We start from the raw sequence: 21,051 nt of genomic DNA on the forward strand, positions 1-21,051 counted from the left end.
TTTTTATGGACACATGGCCCGAATGAATTCAACACGGTTAACCAACCGCATTTTCACTTTCCTCCAAGAGAAAAAGGTACAGAAATGTGAGGTACAGAAAGATCTGCAGGAGATTGGGATCTCATTTGAAGATATCCAGGAGCGTGTCCCACTTAAGAAAAAACTCCAAGAACATCAGAGTTTCCTACCAAAGCCGAAGATGAAAACTGGAAAGGCATGGACGGAAGAACGAAAGGAGCAACACCGTATACGAATGAAGGAGTACTGGACCAACATTAAAGCTCAAAGGAAACAGTTGAAATGACGTGGTCCTTAGTTGGCCGAAACGAAACAAGAATAATAATAATAATAATAATAATAATAATAATAGTAGTAGTAGACATAAACAACTTCATAGCCACACCTCATCATCATCATCATCGTCATCATCTGCAGTTCCAGCTGTTGGCCAGGTCTGCTTGGAACATAAGCCTCTCCAACTCCTTTTGTCTTCCCACCCCTTTTGTCTTCCCACCACTTCTCCCTAGTCACTCTTGCCCAGTCCTCTCCTCTTCTCTGTACACACTCTTCCACTCCTTTTAGCCACCTGTCTCTTGGTCGTTAACCTGTTATCTCCATTTCGTGCATCCTCCTCGGTATCCTTTCCTCTGTCATTCTCTTCATGTGTCCATACCATCTAAGTCTAGATGCTCTATCCTATTCTGTAGTGGCTCTTCTTTTACTATATCACAAACCTTCTCATTTCTCATCTTATCCCATCTTGTCACTCCTATCCTGCTTCTCAGAATCTTAGAAGTGAAGCTTCCATGGTGTGAAGAATTATTTAATGTAATTTCCGGGTTGAACCGTGTTGTACGAATATCACGTACAGTTTGCCTACGTTTCGAATACATTGCAGTATTCTTTGTCAAGGCGACTGAAATACCCCTACTCGATCCGAGGTAATCAGTCTCCCAGGCAGAAATTACACTACTAGAGTGGCCTTGATCTTGGCCTTTTATATCCTAGCCTTTCTGGCTGACGTAAGCCCTGGCTGTCTCGCGAGACTTCTGGAAAGTATATGTCACAGCCAGGTAGTGACAGAGCACTTCCTTGTTTTAATCCACCTTTTTGCTCAAACCAACCTGTTCTCTCTCCTCGTATTTTCACACAACTGACACTCCCATTGTACCTCTCCTTCACTCTTTCTATGGTCTGTTCCTCGACACCTTTTCTCTGTAAGGCTTCCCATACCTTGTTTCTACACACACGGTCATAAGCTTTCTCAAAGTCCACAAAGGCTATCACAAGATCCTTACCCCATACATAATGATGCTCTTGTAGCTGTCTTACTGTGAATGTAATGTGTACTGTGGATCTTCCTGATCTGAAACCATACTGCTCTTAACTTTTATTCCACCCTCTTTCTGATGATTCTATTCTCCAGAATCTTCTCAAACACCTTTGCACAATGGCATATTAGTGTGACACCCCTATAGTTCTTAAACTCTTTTCTATTTATTCCCCTTCTTGAAAATGGGTATGAATACCCCCTTCTTCCAATCTTCAGGGGTCTTCCTGTCCTTCCATACTACTTTCAACACATGATAAAGCCACTGTTTCCCTACCTCTCCTGCTGCCTTCACCATCTCAATACTCACTTCATCTAACCCTGGGGCTTACTCTCCTTTCATCTTGTCCAGTGGCTGCTCCACTTCTGCCCATGTTAAGTCTTTTTCTTCACAGCTATCCTAGCAGTCTCGGGGCCCACACAGTCCCCACTGTACTTCACCCCCACAGGCTATTCCCTATTTGATGATGATGTCCATCTCCCATAACACGGACGAGGGGTTGGACTTGTAATAATAATAATAATAATAATAATAATAATAATAATAATAATAATAATAATAATAATAATAATAATAATCTTCTTTTTCTACCGCTTTTCCCACACTTTTGGTGTTGCGGGTGTGAACTGTGTTGCACATGTAGATTTGGCGCTGTTTCATGGCCGGATGCCCTTCCTGATGCCAACCCTATATGAAGGGATGTAATCACTATTGCGTGTTTCTGTGGTGGTTGGTAGTGTAGTATTGTATGAATATGAAGAGGAAAGTATTGGGACAAACACAAATACTCAGTCCCCGAGCCAGAAGAATTAGACGCGATTAAACTCTGACCTGGCCTGGAATCGAACCCGGGACCCTCTGAACTGAAGGCCTCAACGCTGACCATTCAGCCAAGGAGGACAATAATAATAATAATAATAATAATAATAATACCACCTACTAATCAAACTCAATATTTTCACTATTTACTTGTGGGTTTAGAGAATTGTTTCCAAGTTATATTAGTCCATTACCAGTTGCATCAACTCCACAAATCGCACAGCAGAAGAGGCTCCGGTTGGGGTGTGGGTGGGGATTGGATCTTGGTCTTGGGGACGGAAAGGGGTTTCAAAGGTGATGTTTAAGGTTGGAATGTTGAGGAAAAGTCATATTTCATTCCTGAGGTCAATTTACCCATAACCTGAAAAATAACTACGAATGATGGGTTCCTGATCCTGTTTAAAGCAATTTTATGATGCGACTAAATGCACATTTTGGCCATCTTTATTGCATTGGTCATGTTGTGCTCATTTTAGTTATATAAGGTCATATTTGGTTACATTTTGAGCATTTTTGTTTAAATTGAGTTGTTGCTTTCAACAAGGTACATATTATCAGTGTCAGTTTTCAAACACAGGATTTCAAGATAGTGTGGTAGATGTAATTTTTTTTTATCTTCTCCCAAAAGAGATAGGAAGCATGTTTAGAAGACATGATTCTGGGAAAGGGATGCTGTCCGAACTTACACCGACGTATGGCAAAAAGCATGCTAATACTTCAGTTTTGTGTAATGTTTAGGAAAATACAATGAGAACTGCACCTCAGGACTATGCTACTGAATGAATGTATAAGGCTTTATTTTAGCTTATGCTGTATTATTGCTTTTCACTTTTTGACACTTTAATGTTAGTAATACTCTAATACGTGCTATCTATCCCTAAAATCCCTATCATATTTTATCCATTATAGGTCATGGTTAGCTACTTTATAGGGCATATTTGTATGCATATTTTGAATTTCTTCAGGTCATAAACTTCCGAACCCTAGTGATGTTCAATGGAGTTGTGTTACGCGGCTTCCTCACCATTCATGTTAATAATTAATTCATTGTTGGTGGGGCTATGTCGGCAATGTCCTCCCACTTAAAATTAAATTGTAATTGCTTGGAGATGCTTGTTCTAGGGTTTTGAAATTCGGGAGGTGGCTGGAGGAGGAGGAAAGAGTGAGCTCTAGTAGGGGGCTGTGTGGAGGGTTCTAGGGTTGGTCATGGGTCATTGAGCTTCTGAGAGAGGGGGCAAACTCGGTGCTGGAGAATGGGGATGGGGGATGGGGAGTGTTTGTTTCCATTTCTGAATCTGAAGATTCGCAGGCAGATAGCTGTTCTGTGGCAGTATCTTCGTTCTGGAGGCGTTGTTTTGGCGGGGCTGGAGATGGGGTGCTTGGGAACCACACGTGAAGAATCCTGGGTTTGAAACGGGATTACAGGGAACTGGTGCGAGGTACGTGTTGGCTGAAGTAGGTCTGTGCTGGAGCACATAACAGATCAAGGGTGAGCGAGGGTCTATATCATACAGTCGGTGGAGGCCTGGTTTACAATGGTGGTAATGGTAGTGAAGGTGGTGCATGTGCTTGCAGCGGTGGTACAAAACATGGTGGATGTATACATGGCACAGTATACTGATCACTAGCACTATCTAGCAATATTCATTAGCACTGTTCCACACTACACTTAGGGTAGGGGGTTATATCCCTCTATATATACGAGGGGGTAACCAGAAAAAAACTGAATTATTTTTTTACAAAACCACCTTATCCCCTTACGACTAATACATTTGTCCCACCGGTGCTTCCACTGTTTGAAATTTTTTTTGTAGTCATCTTTAGAAATGGCTGACAGCTCATCCTCCATTTTTTTTTTTTTCCCCTTGACTTCTTCAGTGTTGTCAAATCGTAGTCCTTTCATGCCCCTTTTCATGCATTGAAAAAGAAAAAGTCGCACGGAGCCAGCTCAGGTAAGTAAGATGCGTGGGGCAGTGGAACCAAGTGAGTTTTTAACCAAAAACTAACAGAGATGGCTGTGTGTGCTGGTGTGTTGTCGTGGTGGAAGAACCAGTCTCCCGTCTATGACAAATCTGGTTTTTTTTGACGGACACTGTTATGCAATCTTCTTAAAACTTCCAAATAAAAGCTGGTTGATGGTCTGACCTGGGGGAGCAAACTCTGAATGAAGTACGCCCTTGGCATAAGAAAAGCAAATCAACATTGTTTTGATATTTGACTTGACGACATTTTTTTGGATGGGGTGACAATGACGTTCTCCAATGGCTTGATTGTTGGTTTGTTTCAGGCTCGTAACCATAGCACAATGACTTACCACCAGTAATGACCTTTGACAGACAATCTGTGTCAGTTTCAAGCTGTTGTTTCAAAACACAACATGCTTCAACTCGACGTTCTTTTTTATTGTCAGTCAGAATCCGAGAAACAAACTTGGCAGCAACCCTTTTCATTCTCAAATTTTCCATTAAAATTCACTGAACCGAGTTCCAATATAACCCACTAATCTCTGTCAGTTGATCAATTGTCTGTCGATGGTCTGCGAGCACAAGCTCTCCAATTTTTTCAACATTTTTCGTCGATTCGGGCAGTTGATGGACATCCAGAACGAGATTTGTCATCAGTCGACATGTCGCCATTTTTAATGCAAGCAAACCACTCGCCCACTTGAATTTTTCCCATAGTGCCTTCTTTGTAAGCTGTTTTCAACATGAAAACACTTTCAGCAGCATTTTTACCGAGTAGAAAACAAAGTTTTACAGCTACACATTTTTCACTTAAACTTGCCCTCATAGAAAATGAAACAAGAATAAAACAGCGCTTGCAAAAACAATCACTGCAGATGAACAGAACAAGCCAGGTTCACAACACAGGCGGCACTGAACTGGCAACGAGTTGCGCTATACACGACTAGCGGCAGAAATAGATAGTGTGCAGAGGAAAGCAGCAAGATTTGTAACAGGGGATTTCAGGAGAAAGAGTATATCAGAAATGTTAAAGGAACTTGGGTGGGAAACTTTAAGTAAGAGAAGGGAGAAAACTAGACTTATAGGATTATATAGAGCCTATACAGGAGAAGAAGCATGGGGAGATATCCGTGAGAGGCTTCAGTTGGAAAATAATTATATCGGCAGGACTGACCACAAATATAAAATTAGAAGGAATTTTAGCAGAAGCGATTGGGGTAAATTTTCATTCATTGGGAAGGGTGTGAAGGAGTGGAACAGTTTACCAGGGGTAGTGTTTGATCCTTTTCCAAAATCTGTACAGATATTCAAGAAGAGAATAAACAGCAACAGAGAAAATAAATGAAGTGTTAGAGGGCATTCGACCAGTGCAGGTTATTGTAAATAAAAAAATGTGTGTGAATAAATTAATTCCATCCCCTGCTCTAAGGAGTTTGGACAGCCAAAGTAGGGGACTGCCTGTAGGGGTGAAGTACAGTGGGGACTTCGAGGGCCCTGGGACCGCTACGGTAGCTGTGAAGGCCCTTCAGGAACTCTGAAAAGTGGTGGCAAAAGGAGCTCTGGTTAAGACGCAGCAGGTCGTTATGCTACTTAGGATCCAGAATGGGTAAAAAACAAAAACAAAAAAATAGTAAATAAATAAATGCAATGTAAATATTAATGTTATACCAGTTGTATAGTATCATTTGAAGTAATTCCACATACTGTATATTAGTTGACTATATTTGTAAGTAGTACAGGAGATATTATAAGTAGAATTTTGTAAACAATATAAATTTATTAAGGATGAGCTGTGTGTTTAATAGAAAACATTGTTAGCGTAAATTGTATAATATTGTATTATAGGAAAAATTTTCTTCTTGTTATTTTAATATTTAGTGCTTGATAATAATGTATTTTAGTGTACCATTTGCCACCGAGGTAGACACCTCATTTGCAAATAAAGAGATTTTGATTTGATTTGAAATGTGTACTACACAAGCTTCGCCCACGACAATATTATTCCGGTTATTTTTGGGTACTCCTTCGTATGCTGAACGCTTGCGGGTGTCTTTCCACATTTGGTATGCCTGAGGTGTTAAAAACCGTTGCTCTGTTAATAGTGTAAGTCTAGCTAGCTAGCCAGTTCACCACGCCATGCCCCTTAAATAAAAAAATAAAAAAGCACCTAAAACTAAAATACAGGATGTCATTGACCTGGCCAGGGCCGGGTGGCAACTCCAGGAAGGTTTTGACGTAGTCTCTTCTTTCTCAATTCTTGCTGTTTTCAATGCAGTTATACATTACACTCTTCAGTACATCTCTGGTTATCATACAATAAGGGCAATGGCTGTTAACCACTATGTTCCAAGCCCCGCACATGCCTTATCCGTGATATCCTATATTAATTTTACATTTGTTGCAGTCACCATAAATCACTGTGGGAGGCTATGAATTCCTTTCTTACTTTTAGTTAGTGACATTTAGTTTATTACTGGATTGTCTTGTTATTAATTCAAAATTTTCTTGTTATTAATTTAAAAATTTTACCATTTCTAAATAACTTTATAATTCTTTGTTTTCTGTTTTGCAGTGTGTTTGAAATGGAGACTCCATTTTGAATTTGTCACTACAATTGCTCCATCTACCTGTCATTTTGATGAAGATAAAGGTGTGTGGCGAGCACCTAGTAGTTTGGACGTTGAAACTATGGTGTGGAATCTTCCATTGAGGATATATCCAACAACACCTGTTCATATGGCTCATGTTCTGCGACCTCAAATAAAATATAGTATGGCTATTTGATTCCTAGTCTGGTTGTAGAAGATTAACTATTGATTGGAGTAATCCATCTATGACTTTTACCTCAACAGTTCAGAGCAGAGTTGTGGACTCATATTCCCGTGGTGTAACAAAACTTACTGATAAAATTGGAGTGTAAATTTTTCTTCGGTTCATATTCTCTTAATATGAATCTTTTTTTAAAGATGTTGATACACTTCTAAGTAGATCTCTGGTTATCATACACAATAGGTTGTTAAGCACTGCTCCAAGCCTCCCACACTCCTTATCTCTGATATCCTGTGTTAATTTGACATTTCTTGCAGTCACCATAAATGATTGGGGTTGTAGGGGGTACTATGAATTGCCGAGTATACATTTCAGTAGATCTCAGTTCTTTAGAAATAAATGTTAGGCTCTTCAGTCTGCTGAAACTAACTTTGACTACATAAATGTATAAACTAGCAGAAAGTGAAAACATATTGTAACAGTATTACTCCTGAAGAAGAAACATCTTAACCCTTTGAGGCACAGAAATTTTTTTTTTCAAATTTTGATAGGAAAATTGGCAGGTACATATGCACATTATTATATCAGAGTAATATTCTTTTTAAAAAAATTTACAGTAAAGTGTACAAAATTATGGGGTGGTTTCATTTGAGATCACTGTGCCTGTAGGTCACTGCTTAACAGTACGAGTCTTTTACTCAAATTACTCAAACTTTTACTTTTACATAAGATACAATATATTGTTCAGTCATCCCTAAATAAACAATCACTGATGGAAAGGGAGGAAACAGTTCCGGTCATGTCGTACCTGACCATCTTGTCCTATGAGGTGCCTTCTTCATACTGCAGTATCCACAGCGTTTTGAAGAGCCATGTATTGGCATGTGTTTTGCTTCAGACTTTCTTTCCTTTGCTGCCACTTGAGATTTAAAACTCATTAGTTTAGGAGTGGTAGATGGACCAAGAGAGTCTTTGCGACTCTTACTTCCTACTAGGCCAGAGACAACATTCCTACAAAAATCTTTCAGAAGCATATTCTTATTTGCATTACCTAAACGGTGCGAAATATAACCATTCACAACTTAAACGTCAACAAAATGCCAAAATAATCACAACCATGATCTGTTTGACTTTCTGTCAAGAGCATATAAGGATTTTAGCATGTCTGCCTTGTCTACATATCCCATATTTGCTGTGTGAGATTGTGCAATTTTCGGGCATGTTATTTCTGTAACACTACCATCTGAGTTTTTTCTCTTTACTGTAGTTACTTCTGTAGGTAATTCATTAGTTGACAAGAACGTCACTGTACGCTTGTCCTTCCAATTCACACAAGCACACAGTCACAGTCACCCATCTCGTGTTCTTTGTCATGTTTCATAGTTGGAATCCCTTTCCGGTTAATCCTTACTCTAAATGCTTACAATATAGTGATTATTTTAATCCACCTATTCAATACAAATTCGTTTTGTGTTGCTAGTTCATAATACTACAACACGCATTTAACGGGGACATGTTTCGCTTTATTTACAAGCATCTTCAGCCTACATAATTGTCTCAAGGTTAAGACCTGTCATTGGATTGTTTTTACAAATTTTTTGCTTGAGTATAAATTCATGTTTAGTAATAATATGTAAAAAACATAGGAATTGTGTACACATTAAAAGTATGACAATATGAATTACAATGTTGAATTGAAGTAACCCTTAATACTAAAATACATTGACGTCCAACATGTATGTATGTTGGGTAATCAGCCCGAAGGCTGGTTTGATCCTCTGCAGCTTCGCCAACAGCTGTCATAAATAGCCTAGGCGTCACTGAAGAGGCGTACTAGGGAAACGAGGAGTGAGGTAGTTTCCCGTTGCTTTCCTCACCGAGCCAGCAGTTGCTCTTACATATCAGTCTGCCAAGCCCACTGAAATGTATGCGCCAACTGACCCTATGAGCGATATTTTCACACCATTCATAACAGGGACTGGCTGCATAAGGAATGGTATTACTAGCATCACTCATACCTCAGTCACTTTCATATTGTCAAAGCCAAGGATGAGACTGTGACAGGTCAATGAAAGTAACAAATTTGATATAGCCCATACCAGAAGACATAGTGCACTGTAAACACTACATCTCGCCAGCAAAGGCATACGTCCAACATAGCAAGTACAATTTAAAAATTTTTGTTTAAATTGTTTTCACAATTACAATGTTGAATTGGAGTAACCCTTAATTCTAAAATACATTGATGTCCAAAACATAGTAACTACAATTTAAAAATTTTATTTGGCTAAAATTGTTTCCACAATGCTGTGCTTGATTGAATCAACTGTAATATGGCTTTAAATTTGAGTCATAAATATAAACTGAAGGTTAAAATATAGGAGCCATTTTTTCTAAAATCCATTGATTTCTGGAACACAGTAACTTCCGATATTGAGAATTTGGTTAATAATTGTGATCTCCAATGCAATTATTTAAAAACAACTATGATTTGACTCCATGTGTAATTTGAGTCGAAATGATATTCTAAAAATTAAATTCTTGGAACCGTTGAAGACCAGCTTCTAGAATTTTAGAAGCTTGCTGCAGTTTGGTGATTTGATCAGTGAAAGTATTAGAATAATTAGTTCTTGTTTACTGTGACTTGAATATCCATTGGTAGCAGATTGTATTAATGTAGTTGTAGTTAAAAGGGGGGGGCTTCTATCCAAATCTGGAGTGGCTGTTTGTTTCTTTCGAGGTAATAGAATGAGTGAAGCTTCTGGAACAAATGGAAATTAACTTGAAATACTGTTATATGTTGTTGTGCTTGTAATGTGAGTCTGATGTTATATTTTTTCACTTACTCCTTTGACTGCTGCTACAAAGTCTTGTGGTCTTTCTTACGTTACTGCGACTAATGTCTGTTGTGGTTCTACTCCTTGTGTTGTATGTGTTGAGGGGCTGTTGTGAGGGGCAAGTAGGGGGTTGAGAGGGATAGATGTTGGGCGGGGCGTTTGCTATTGGCGTACCATGTGGTGGGGAGTTCTTATCTGTTGTCAAGCAACACAAAACCAATTTGTATTGAATAGGTGGATTAAAATAATCACTATATTGTAAGCATTTATAGCAAATTTCAATACGGTTCTAATCATAAGATTAGTTACATGTAATACTCCTTACTCTTCCACAGGAAAGGAGTCCCTTTGACTTCAGGCAAACTTGTCACGAGCCATAATGGCTTTTTTTTTCAACTTTGAACAAGAGCAGACTCAGGAATACCTTAAGGGAATATTCCACGGTCGCATTCCAAGTTCCCAGCATAAAAATTTCATAGAGACACCTTTAATGTTGCAGCGCGATTATATGCCCGAATCAGTAGCTGGACCATTTAACTTAGATGAAGCACATGATTTGGTAGAAAAAATGGAAGCTGTGTTGCATGAGGTGGCAACAGAGGATGAGGTACCGCACCTGGGAGCCATAGATGCTTATTTACTTAATGTTTGGATACCAGATTTTATATTATTTGCTATACAAAAAGTAATGAACTGTACTTGTTTGAAAGCAAAAGAAGTGTTCTTGACAATTAGTGCCTATTACTGGTGAATTGGCAGTGTTTTCTGTCTGTCAACTCTCAAATGGGGAAATTGATGAAGGGTGTAAACATGTAAATTGTGATGCAGGTTGATTATTCGAAGGACAGATGAAGGGAACAAACACTTTTTTAATGGAAGAAATGTTTTAGGACTAAAATGTGGAATTGATAAATCTTAGTTTTTGTGAGTGTTCCTATTCTTTGTTAGATATGTTTATATTGAGATATTACAGTGTAAATGATCTCAGATCTCTTATATGTGACTCATTGAAAGAATGCAGTATGTTGGCTACATGACTTGAAGTGACAATATTGTGAATTGAACTAAAATAGGAATTTATACATGTGACTCTTAGCAAGCCCCCACATAAATTTTGTGTGTGGGCGTGCATTCTACATGTTAGATATCTTAATACTGATATATTTGCATCTGAAGAAATGATCTCCAATCAGGGGAATATCAAAGTTATGATGTTAAGAACGAGTTTTAATATTTTAAATGTGTGAGGCGTTGGAACATTGTGTACCATATTTACAAGAAAAAATTTGTCTGTAGGTAAACGGATAACGGATATGCTCCCCCATTCACCCTTTGTGGCACAGAACTATTTTTTTGAAATTTTGAAAGGAAAACTGGCAATTACACATGCACATCATCAAGACAAAGTAATATTTCTAAAAACAAAAAACAAAATTCCAGTAAATGTGCAAAATTATGGGGTGGTTTTGTTTGAGACCAGTGTGCCTGTAGGACACTGCTCCTCCATCCTCTGACTCCAGCTCCCCTTAGATCCTTCTCCACATCATCCAGCCATCTCAGTGGGGGTCATCCCACTCTTCTGGCGCCATAAGGTTCTGTAAATGTCACCTTCCTACAAGGATCATTTTTGTCCCTTCTATGCACATGCCCACGCCATCTCGCTCTTCTTGCTTTGATTTCGCTTACAATATCACATTTCTTGAACAGTACCTTGCGCGCCAGGAGCATGATCATTGACTGCTCCGTAAATCTTCCGTAAGATCTTCCTCTCAAATATGGCCAATCTGCTCATGTCAGTTGTCCAAAAAGCCCAAGTTTCAGAACCATATAATAGAACTGCTCTTATTTGGGTGTTATACATTTTAACCTTAGTGCTACGGCTTGTGTAGCGTGACGTTAGGTTTCTTTTTAGTCCGTAGTAACATCTATTTGCTATTAGTATTCTATGGTGTATTTCTGCACTGACTTTGTCGTCTGATGTCATCAGCGACCCGCAGTACTCAAATTCAGTCACCTTTTCAAATTTATAGCTATTGATCTCAAGGCATTTCAGTCTTGATGGATTTTCTGACACCACCATATATTTTGTCTTTTTCCTCATTTATCGTGAGTCTCATCTGTTTTGATTTAGCATTTAACCTAGTAAATGCTTCTTTGACATCCCTTTTTGTTCTTCCAATAATATCAAAGTCGTCAGCATATGCTATTACTTATTCTGATTTATGAAATATTGTACCCCTCCTTTCAATTCCAGAGTCTCGCTTGACCTTTTCCAGCGCAATATTAAACAGCAAACATGCCAGTGCATTTCCCTGTCTGAGACCCTTTTGTGTGCAGAATGGTTCTGAGAGGTTTCCTTGTATTTTAACTTTACATCGGACTGTACTGAGAGAGGCTCTTGTTAAGGCTACAAGCTTTTCTGGGATACCAAGTTCTTGCATTGCACTAAGTAGTTTATCCCGTTTTATAATGTCATGTGCTGATTTGAAATCAATGAACAGGTGGTGTGTGGTGATCTTATATTCTCGGGTCTTCTGTAGGATCTGTGTTAATGGATGTATCTAATCGGTGGTCGATATCCCTTTTCTGAAACCGCATTGATAGCTTCCTATTGTCTCTCCTACATGCTACAGTAGCCTCATATAAAATATATATTGGAGAATATCTTATATCCTATGTTCAGCAATATGATACCCCTGTAATTTGAGCAGTCCAATGGATCTCCTTTCTTATGTATTGGCCAGATCAACCCTTCTTCCCATTCTCTAGGTAAGCGTTCATTTTTCCATATTTCACAGATGACCCTGTGAAGCCTTTGCAAGAGAGTTGGTTTTGCCATTTTAATGATCTCTGCATTTATATCATCAGGCCCGGGTGCCTTGTTATTCTTCAATCTGTCGATGGAAAGTTCTACCTCTGCTATAGTAGGCAGATTCATTTCTCCATTGTCTATTTGTGGGGATCTGATTTCCAGCATTACTCCTTTATTACAGTGAGCATCATTCTCTACTCCCTCAAGCTGATCCTGGAAATGTTGATTCCATCTCTCTGAGGCCTGCTCCATGCTGCCTGTCAGTTCTCCATTAGTTTTTCTGCAGTTCAATGTTCTTGGTGTAAATCCTGTTCTCATATTGTTAATCAAGCGATAGTACTTTCTTGAATCATTCTGGGTATGCATCTCATCTATTTCCTTGAGCCTTGCTTCATGATACTCCCTTTTCTTCTTTTTGTGTACCTGCTTTTCACTACTTCTTAGCCCTCTGTATGTCTCAACAGTATTTCTGGTACGTTTTTTGATCATTGCTTTGTAGGCTATATTCTTCCTTTTAGTTATTTCCGCACACACTTTATCAAACCATGTGTTCCTTTTATTTCTGCTTACTTCACCAATTATTTCCTCCGCAGTATTTTTTATCACTCGCTTACAATCCATCCAACTTACGTCATTGGCTTTTGCAGCAGTTTCAACCATTCCAAAATATTCCTTTATCCACTCCTGATAGAGGGTTTTAGTTTCTGATTCTTTTAGCTTTTCCACATCATATTTCTTTAATTTGTTTTGTTGCAGTAGAACCTCGATAATTCGAAATCGGTCAATTGAAAATGCCGCGTAATTCGAAGAAGCTGTAGTTCCCGGAAACATGAGATGCGGTTTTGTATGTTATTTAAATTGTTTAATTCGAAATACGGATAATTCGTAATTCGAAGTACAATGTCGGTCCCATTACCGAAATTTAGACTTTTAATATGAAACTGCCTTTACATTTTAAAACAATGGTATATTACAGAGTAATTTAAATTCAAAATGTATCAGTGTCATGATAGAACGCGTCTTCCAGAACGTGCAGGGGTAGCGTTCTGCACTTTCACACACTCAGGGTGTGTACAATGTGCTTCATAATTGCTAAGTTCGAGTGAAATCGGAATTCTTTTGTATTCAGCGTTTTAAGGAACGCTGTAATATCACACAGCAGGCAGTGTGAGGAGAAAGAGAATCCGTGAACACTGGCAATGCTGACAGTTGACGAAAAAGTGTGGCTCATATAATCAATTCATAGGCACCGAACAATATTGTCAATGCCAATGAAACTGCATTGCTTTCTTTTAATGCCGAGCCCAAACGGTCTTCTGATTTTAAAGGAGAATGTGCCAGTCGGGAAATCGTACAAGTTTGGGGATTATTTTACTGTGTTCCAATGCACACAGAAGCGAAAGAATTCCTCCCCTTGTCATAGGAAATTTTGATAAGCCACAATGTTTTAAGGGCGTCGGGCACTTTCCGTGCAAGTATAGCACATCTAAAAATGCAAACGGTAGAGTAATCCAAAAAAATAATTAATTTGCACAGAGGACAGGATATCTTCGTCTTTGAATCGTGTGATTTTTTTTCTTTTGTTGCGTGAGGTTATGTTTGTCATTGATTTATCAGAGTGCATGAATTGAACATCGTAAATGCACCTTGTTGGATACATTTTGGAAATAGTTTTTCCATGGAATTTTAAAGGTTTAAACTATGAATCAAGGTGATTGCATGCATTAATGGGTCTTAGAATACTTTTTGACACAGCATGCGTTTACATTTCTAAAGTACGAGAGAAATGCCATGGCGGAAAAGCATACAAGGATAGAGTGACTGTATTTTGCTGTCATGCAGAAGGAAGCGAGAGGCTTTTTCCCCTCGCCATAGGAAAGTTTAATTAGCCACAATGTTTTAAGGGCATCGGGTACTTTCTGTGCAAGTACAGGACATCTAAAAAACATACAGTACTGTAATCCAATGAATAAAGCACTTGCACATAGGAGCCAGCATAGATTTCTCCTCGTCTTTGAATCGTGCTTGTTTTCTTTGGTTCTTTCTTTCTTTCTTTCATTGCGAGAGGTTATGTTTGTCAGTGAGTTATCCAAGTGCATTATTTGAATACTGTAAATGCACGTTCTTGGATGCATTTTGGAAATAAGTTTTCTTTTTTTTTTTTTCTTCAGGCATTTGATAGGTTTAAACTGTAAATCAAGGTTAACTGTATGCAATAACGGGCCTTAGAATATTTAATACGCGGCAAGGGTTGGCACTTCTGAATTACGAATTGGCGGTTAATTCAAAATCACGTAATTTGAAGTCCGATTTTTTAGTCCCAACGATTTCAAATTAACGAGGTTTTACTGTAACTAAGAAATTATCCGAGTCCACATTAGCTCCTCTAAAGGTTCGTACATCTTCCTGGTCAGTCATGTGGTGTCTATCAACATGAATGTGGTCAATCTGATTAACTGTGTTTCCATCAGGGGAAGTCCACGTTCCTTTATGAATGTTTTTGTGTTTAGTTTTCACTAAATAAACAATTAATTAATTAATAGAGAAATGTACACTCGAGTTTGAGCATTAATTAAATTTCACATTTCAGTCTTTGTTATAGTCTGTAATTGTCCAGGTTCTTTTCGTGCATGTTATGATGTGATATCTACTACACTTCTGTCCACACAAAGTGCACTTACGATCTTCGTCTGGCTCATGGAATTTCTGGTTTACGCATATCTTGTGGTGAAACCCATGTATGGAGAGTCGTGTTATCACGTGGTGTTGTGTGTTGCACACTCTAGTCCATCTATCATCAGTCATCGCTGGTGAGGCGTCGAAGTCAAGGTCAATTTCACTTTTCCTCCTTTCCCTGATGTTTACTAGTGCCCTGCTTGCTTCCGTTGATTGTAGGTAAAATTGTGATTGTATGTCTTCTATGAAATACGTCTAACGCATCATTTCGTATACCATCCGGGATGGCGCTGTCTTTCCAACTCGGGTAATCCTCTTCATGAACATTGCTTTTATTCTTTCTATTCTCATCAGGTCTCCGATCTTCAGCTTTTCCCACACTATCTCAATTCCATATGTTATCACTGGCGGTACTGTCGTCTTGAAAAGTCTCATCGCCGTGCTAATTGATAGGTTTGAAATGTTTTGGATGCTGTATGAGGCTCTGATTGCTGCTGCCATTCTTTCTTGAATATGTATATCAAAGGACGCTGCCGTTGTCTGTAGTATTATTCCCAAATATTTGTAATTTCGTACCTTTTGTAATGGCTTTTGGTGTAATGTTATGTTGTCTTTGGGCATTGATTTCCCACCTTTTCTGAAGGTCATTTGTACTGTCTTTTCTTCATTTATCTGTAGGCTGTTTTCCTCCGCCCAGGCCTCTAGTCTGCGGACTGCCCTTTCCACCTCCTCCTTTTCTTTTGCTCCGATCAGCATGTCATCTGCGTATAGGATCAGCTCTACTTTTGATCCTTCCTCTACTATGCGGTTCACATCTGCTGTGTAAAAGTTGAAAAGTGTGGGACTCGTGGGATCACCTTGCATAACTCCGTTTGTCTGTATTATGTCTTCAGAAATTTCTATGTTGTTGTTTATTCGGATTATGTTCCTCTATAGACATGCTTCAACTATTCTCACTAGTGGGTCTCTCTCGCAGATTGTCAATTTCATTTTCTCGTTTAGCTTTCGCCTGTTGATTGAGTCGAATGCCTTCTTGAAATCAACAAAGACTGCGTGATATTTCCCTCCTTTGTGTCTTAAGGCTTGTTCTACCTGATTTATTAGGTATTTTACTGCCTGGACTGTGCTCCTGCCTTTCATGAAACCAAATTGATTTTCTGGATGTACCCATTGAAGGCTTCTATTAATCTTTCATTTAGTATCTTCGTGAAAACTTTAAAGGATGCGTTTTCTAGTGCTACTCCTCTAAATGAGTCTAGTGATGTTCTGCTCCCTTTTCCTTTGAAAAGTATCTTTAGAGTCGCTGTGTTCCATCCCTCTGGTATTTTCCCAGTTTGTATACATTTGTTCATTAGGTCTTTCCACAATTCTTCCATCTCGCCGAGTGAGTCTTTTAAGTGTTCCATGTAAATTTTGTCTGGTCCTGCGGATTCCTTGTTTCTCCCTCCTTGTATTGCTTTCCTAATTTCATACGTTGTTATTGGCTCCAGAGCATGTGTGGGTTCCGCTGGTTCTGTGTCATATGCTTGCTTCAGCCCTTCCTTATTCCATGTGTGTTTGAGTCATCAGTCCATAGACTGGTTTGATGCAGCTCTCCATGCCACCCTATCCTGTGCTAACCTTTTCATTTCTACGTAACTATTGCATCCTACGTCTGCTCTAATCTGTTTGTCATATTCATACCTTGGTCTACCCCTACCGTTCTTGCCACCTACACTTCCTTCAAAAACCAACTGAACAAGTCCTGGGTGTCTTAAGATGTGTCCTATCATTCTATCTCTTCTTCTCGTCAAATTTAGCCAAATCGATCTCCTCTCACCAATTCGATTCAGTATCTCTTCATTCGTGATTCGATCTATCCATCTCACCTTCAGCATTCTTCTATAACACCACATTTCAAAAGCTTCTATTCTCTTTCTTTCTGAGCTAGTTATCGTCCATGTTTCACTTCCATACAATGCCACGCTCCACACAAAAGTCTTCAAAAACATCTTTCTAATTCCGATATCAATGTTTGAAGTGAGCAAATTTCTTTTCTTAAGAAAGCTCTTCCTTGCTTGTGCTAGTCTGCATTTTATGTCCTCCTTACTTCTGCCATCGTTGGTTATTTTACTACCCAAGTAACAATATTCATCTACTTCCTTTAAGACTTCGTTTCCTAATCTAATATTTCCTATATCACCTGCCTTCGTTCGACTGCACTCCATTACTTTTGTTTTGGACTTATTTATTTTCATCTTGTACTCCTTACCTAAGACTTCATCCATACCATTCAGCAACTTCTCGAGATCTTCTGCAGTCTCAGATAAAATAACAATATCATCGGCAAATCTCAAGGTTTTGATTTCCTCTCCTTGGACTGTGATTCCCTTTCCAAATTTCTCTTTGATTTCCTTTACTGCCTGTTTTATGTAAACATTGAAAAGGAGAGGGGACAAACTGCAGCCTTGCCTCACTCCTTTCTGGATTGCTGCTTCTTTTTCAAAGCCCTCGATTCTTATCACTGCAGACTGATTTTTATACAGGTTGTAGATAATTCTTCGTTCTCGGTATCTGATCCCTATCATCTTCAGAATCATAAATAGCCTGGTCCAATCAACATTATCGAATGCCTTTTCTAGATCTACGAATGCCATGTACGTGGGCTTGTCCTTCTTGATTCGATCCTCTAAGATCAGACGTAAAGTCAGGATTGCTTCACGTGTTCCTACATTTCTTCTGAAGCCAAATTGATCTTCCCCCAACTCAGCTTCAACTTGTTTTTCCATTCTTCTGTAAATAATACGTGTTAAAATTTTGCAGGCATGAGATACTAAACTAATAGTGCGGTAGTTTTCACACCTGTCAGCACCGGCTTTCTTGGGAATAGATATAACAACATTCTGCCGAAAATCGGATGGGACTTCTCCTGTCTCATACATCTTGCACACTAAATGAAATAACCTTACCATGCTGGTTTCTCCTAAGGCAGTCAGTAATTCAGAGGGAATATCATCAATTCCAGGTGCCTTGTTCCTATTTAGGTCACTCACAGCTCTGTCAAACTCTGACCTCAAAATTGGGTCTCCCATTTCATCAGCATCAACAGCCTCTTCATGTTCCAGAACGAAATTATCTACATCGTTACCTTGATACAACTGTTGGATATGCTCCTGCCATCTTTCTGCTTTGTCTTCTTTCCCTAGAAGTGGCTTTCCATCTGAGCTCTTAATATTCATGCACCTAGATTTCCTTTCTCCAAAGGTTTCCTTGATTTTCCTGTATGCAGCATCTACCTTTCCCAGGACCATACAGCCTTCGACATCCTTGCACTTCTCCTTCAGCCATTCTTCCTTAGCTACCTTGCACTTTCTATCCACTTGATTCTTTAATTGCCTGTATTCTTTTCTGCCCTCTTCATTTCTAGCATTCTTGTATTTTCGTCGTTCATCAATCAGGTCTAGTATCTCCTGAGTTATCCACTGATTCTTAGTTGATCTTTTCTTCCTTCCTAACATTTCTTCAGCAGCCCTACTGACTTCATTTTTCATGACTCTCCACTCTTCCTCTACTGTGTTTCTTTCGGCCTTTTCATTTAGTCCTTGTGCAACATGTTCCTTGAAACGATCCATCACACTCTTTTCTTTCAACTTGTCTAGATCCCATCTTTTTGCATTCTTTCCTTTCTTCAATTTCTTCAACTTCAGATGGCATTTCATGACCAACAAGTTGTGGTCAGAGTCCACGTCTGCTCCTGGGAAAGTTTTGCAATCCAACACCTGGTTTCTGAATCTCTGCCTAATCATAATGAAGTCTATTTGATACCTTCCAGTGTCTCCAGGTCTCGTCCACGTATACAGCCGTCGTTTGTGGTGTTTGAACCAAGTATTGGCGAGGACTAAATTATGGTCAGTGCAGAATTCAACCAGCCGACTTCCTCTTTCGTTCCTTTGTCCCAATCCAAATTCTCCTACTGTGCTACCTTCTCTTCCTTGGCCTACCACTGCGTTGCAGTCTCCCATCACAATTAGATTCTCGTCACCTTTGACACATTGTATTAAATCTTCTATCTCCTCATATATTCTTTCAATTTCTTCATCATCCGCTGAACTAGTAGGCATATAGACCTGCACTATTGTGGTGGGCATTGGTTTGGTGTCTATCTTGGCGACAATAATTCTTTCACTATGCTGGTCGTAGTAGCTTATCCGCTGCCCTATTTTCTTATTCATTATTAAACCAACTCCTGCATTACCCCTGTTTGATTTCGTGTTGATAATTCGGTAGTCGCCTGACCAAAAATCCTGTTCTTCCTGCCAACGTACTTCACTTATACCAACTACATCTAACTTTAGCCTATCCATCTCCCTTTTCAGATTCTCTAACCTACCACAACGATTCAAAGTCCTAACATTCCACGTTCCGACTCGCAGAATGTCAATATCCATCTTCCTGATGATCGCCCCCTCTCGTGTAGTCCCCACCCGGAGATCCGGATGGGGGACTAGTTTACCTCCGGAATATTTTACCCGGGAGGAAGCCATCATCAGTACATCTTTCATACAGAGAGAGCTGCATGTCCTCGGGAGGTGGTTACGGCTGTAGTTTCCCGTTGCTTTCAGCCGTGTAGCAGTATCAACACAGCTAAGCCATGTTGAGTATTATTACAAGGCCGTATCAGTCAATCATCTAGACTGCCGCCCTTGCAACAACCGAAAGGCTGCTACCCCCCTTTCGATGAACCATTCGTTAGTCTGGTCTCTCAACAGATACCCATCCGATATGGTTGCACCTGCGGCTCGGCTATCTGCATCATTGGGACACGCAAGCCTCCCCACCGCGGCAAGGTCACATGGTTCGCAGAGGAGGCCCTTATTCCATATGTTCGAAAAATGATGTTCCCAGTTCTCCATATGAATTTCTCCTGTTGCGATTGATGTCTTCTTTTTCAGCGCTATGTATGGGTCTGATTGTGCTTCCTCAGCTTGTTTCCTTCCTTGTTTCTCTGTATATTCTTCTTTTTTATTTTTTATTACTCCTTTATATTTTTTCCTTTTTTCTGCATATGCTGTTAGGTCTTCTGGGCGTCTGTACAATTTTGCTGCATTCAGGACCTTTAGAGTTGCTTTTCTTTCCTTATAACACTCTTGGTCAAACCAAGCTTGTGCATGTCTTCTTTCCTTTATTATTATTATAGCTTTCATTATTACTTTGGGGCTGTTTCTAGGGCTGCTTCTTGTCTTTCTTCTTCTATTAGGTTTCTTGCTTTCCCGATGTCTTCCTCGCTTTCTTCTATTGTTTCCCACTATATTTTCCTGCTATATATACTTGGTCTTTTTGCTTCCTCCCTCTTTTGTTGGATTTCCATGCGTAGGTGTGTCATTATAGGTATGTGTTTCCTTATTGGTGCTACCAATGAGTTCCATAGGCCTTCTTGTTTACATAATTGTAGTCGTACTCCTCTAAAAAATAGTAGGTTGATGGCGCTATGACCGTTCTGTGCAAAGTAGGTTGGTGTCTTTTATGTTCGCTATTCTGCAGCCTTCTTCTTCTAGTGTCTCGAAGGATGTAAGTTTTGGTATTTTCTTTGTCTATCCTGCAGTTAAAATCTCCGGCAAGTATTACGTTCCTTTCTGCTTTCGTTTGTGCTATGGCTATAGATATTTTATCCATTATGTTTTCTATAGGTGTATTTGGCTATATAAATTCCTATTATCATAATTTCTGATGTGATTATTCTGACCATGTTTTCCTCCTTGATGATTCGCTTGATATCTCCCAGTTTCCCTTTTATGAAGATTGTGATTCCCCCTGCTGGTCTTCCTTCCGTCGGGGTCGCTAGCGTGTGTATACCATAGTAACCT

The 21,051-nt window shown here is 39.3% G+C and overlaps 1 protein-coding gene across 4 annotated transcripts in view; it reads left to right on the forward strand.

Moving 5' to 3' along the window:
• Nucleotides 1-21,051, forward strand: part of LOC136863930 (RAB6A-GEF complex partner protein 2) — a 457,043-nt gene that overhangs the window by 237,153 nt on the left and 198,839 nt on the right. For 2 of the 4 annotated variants that reach the window (XM_067140367.2, XM_067140368.2), the window contains one exon: nucleotides 6,687-7,677. The exons of the other annotated variants lie outside the window; for them this stretch is intronic. In XM_067140367.2, coding sequence (XP_066996468.1) covers nucleotides 6,687-6,898 — 212 coding nt within the window. In that variant the 3' untranslated portion in view covers nucleotides 6,899-7,677. Of the gene's footprint in view, nucleotides 1-6,686; nucleotides 7,678-21,051 lie in introns of those variants that run through there. 4 annotated transcript variants of the gene reach the window in all.

This window comes from Anabrus simplex, chromosome 2, assembly GCF_040414725.1.
Source record: "Anabrus simplex isolate iqAnaSimp1 chromosome 2, ASM4041472v1, whole genome shotgun sequence".
Classification (NCBI taxonomy): Eukaryota; Metazoa; Arthropoda; class Insecta; order Orthoptera; family Tettigoniidae; genus Anabrus; species Anabrus simplex.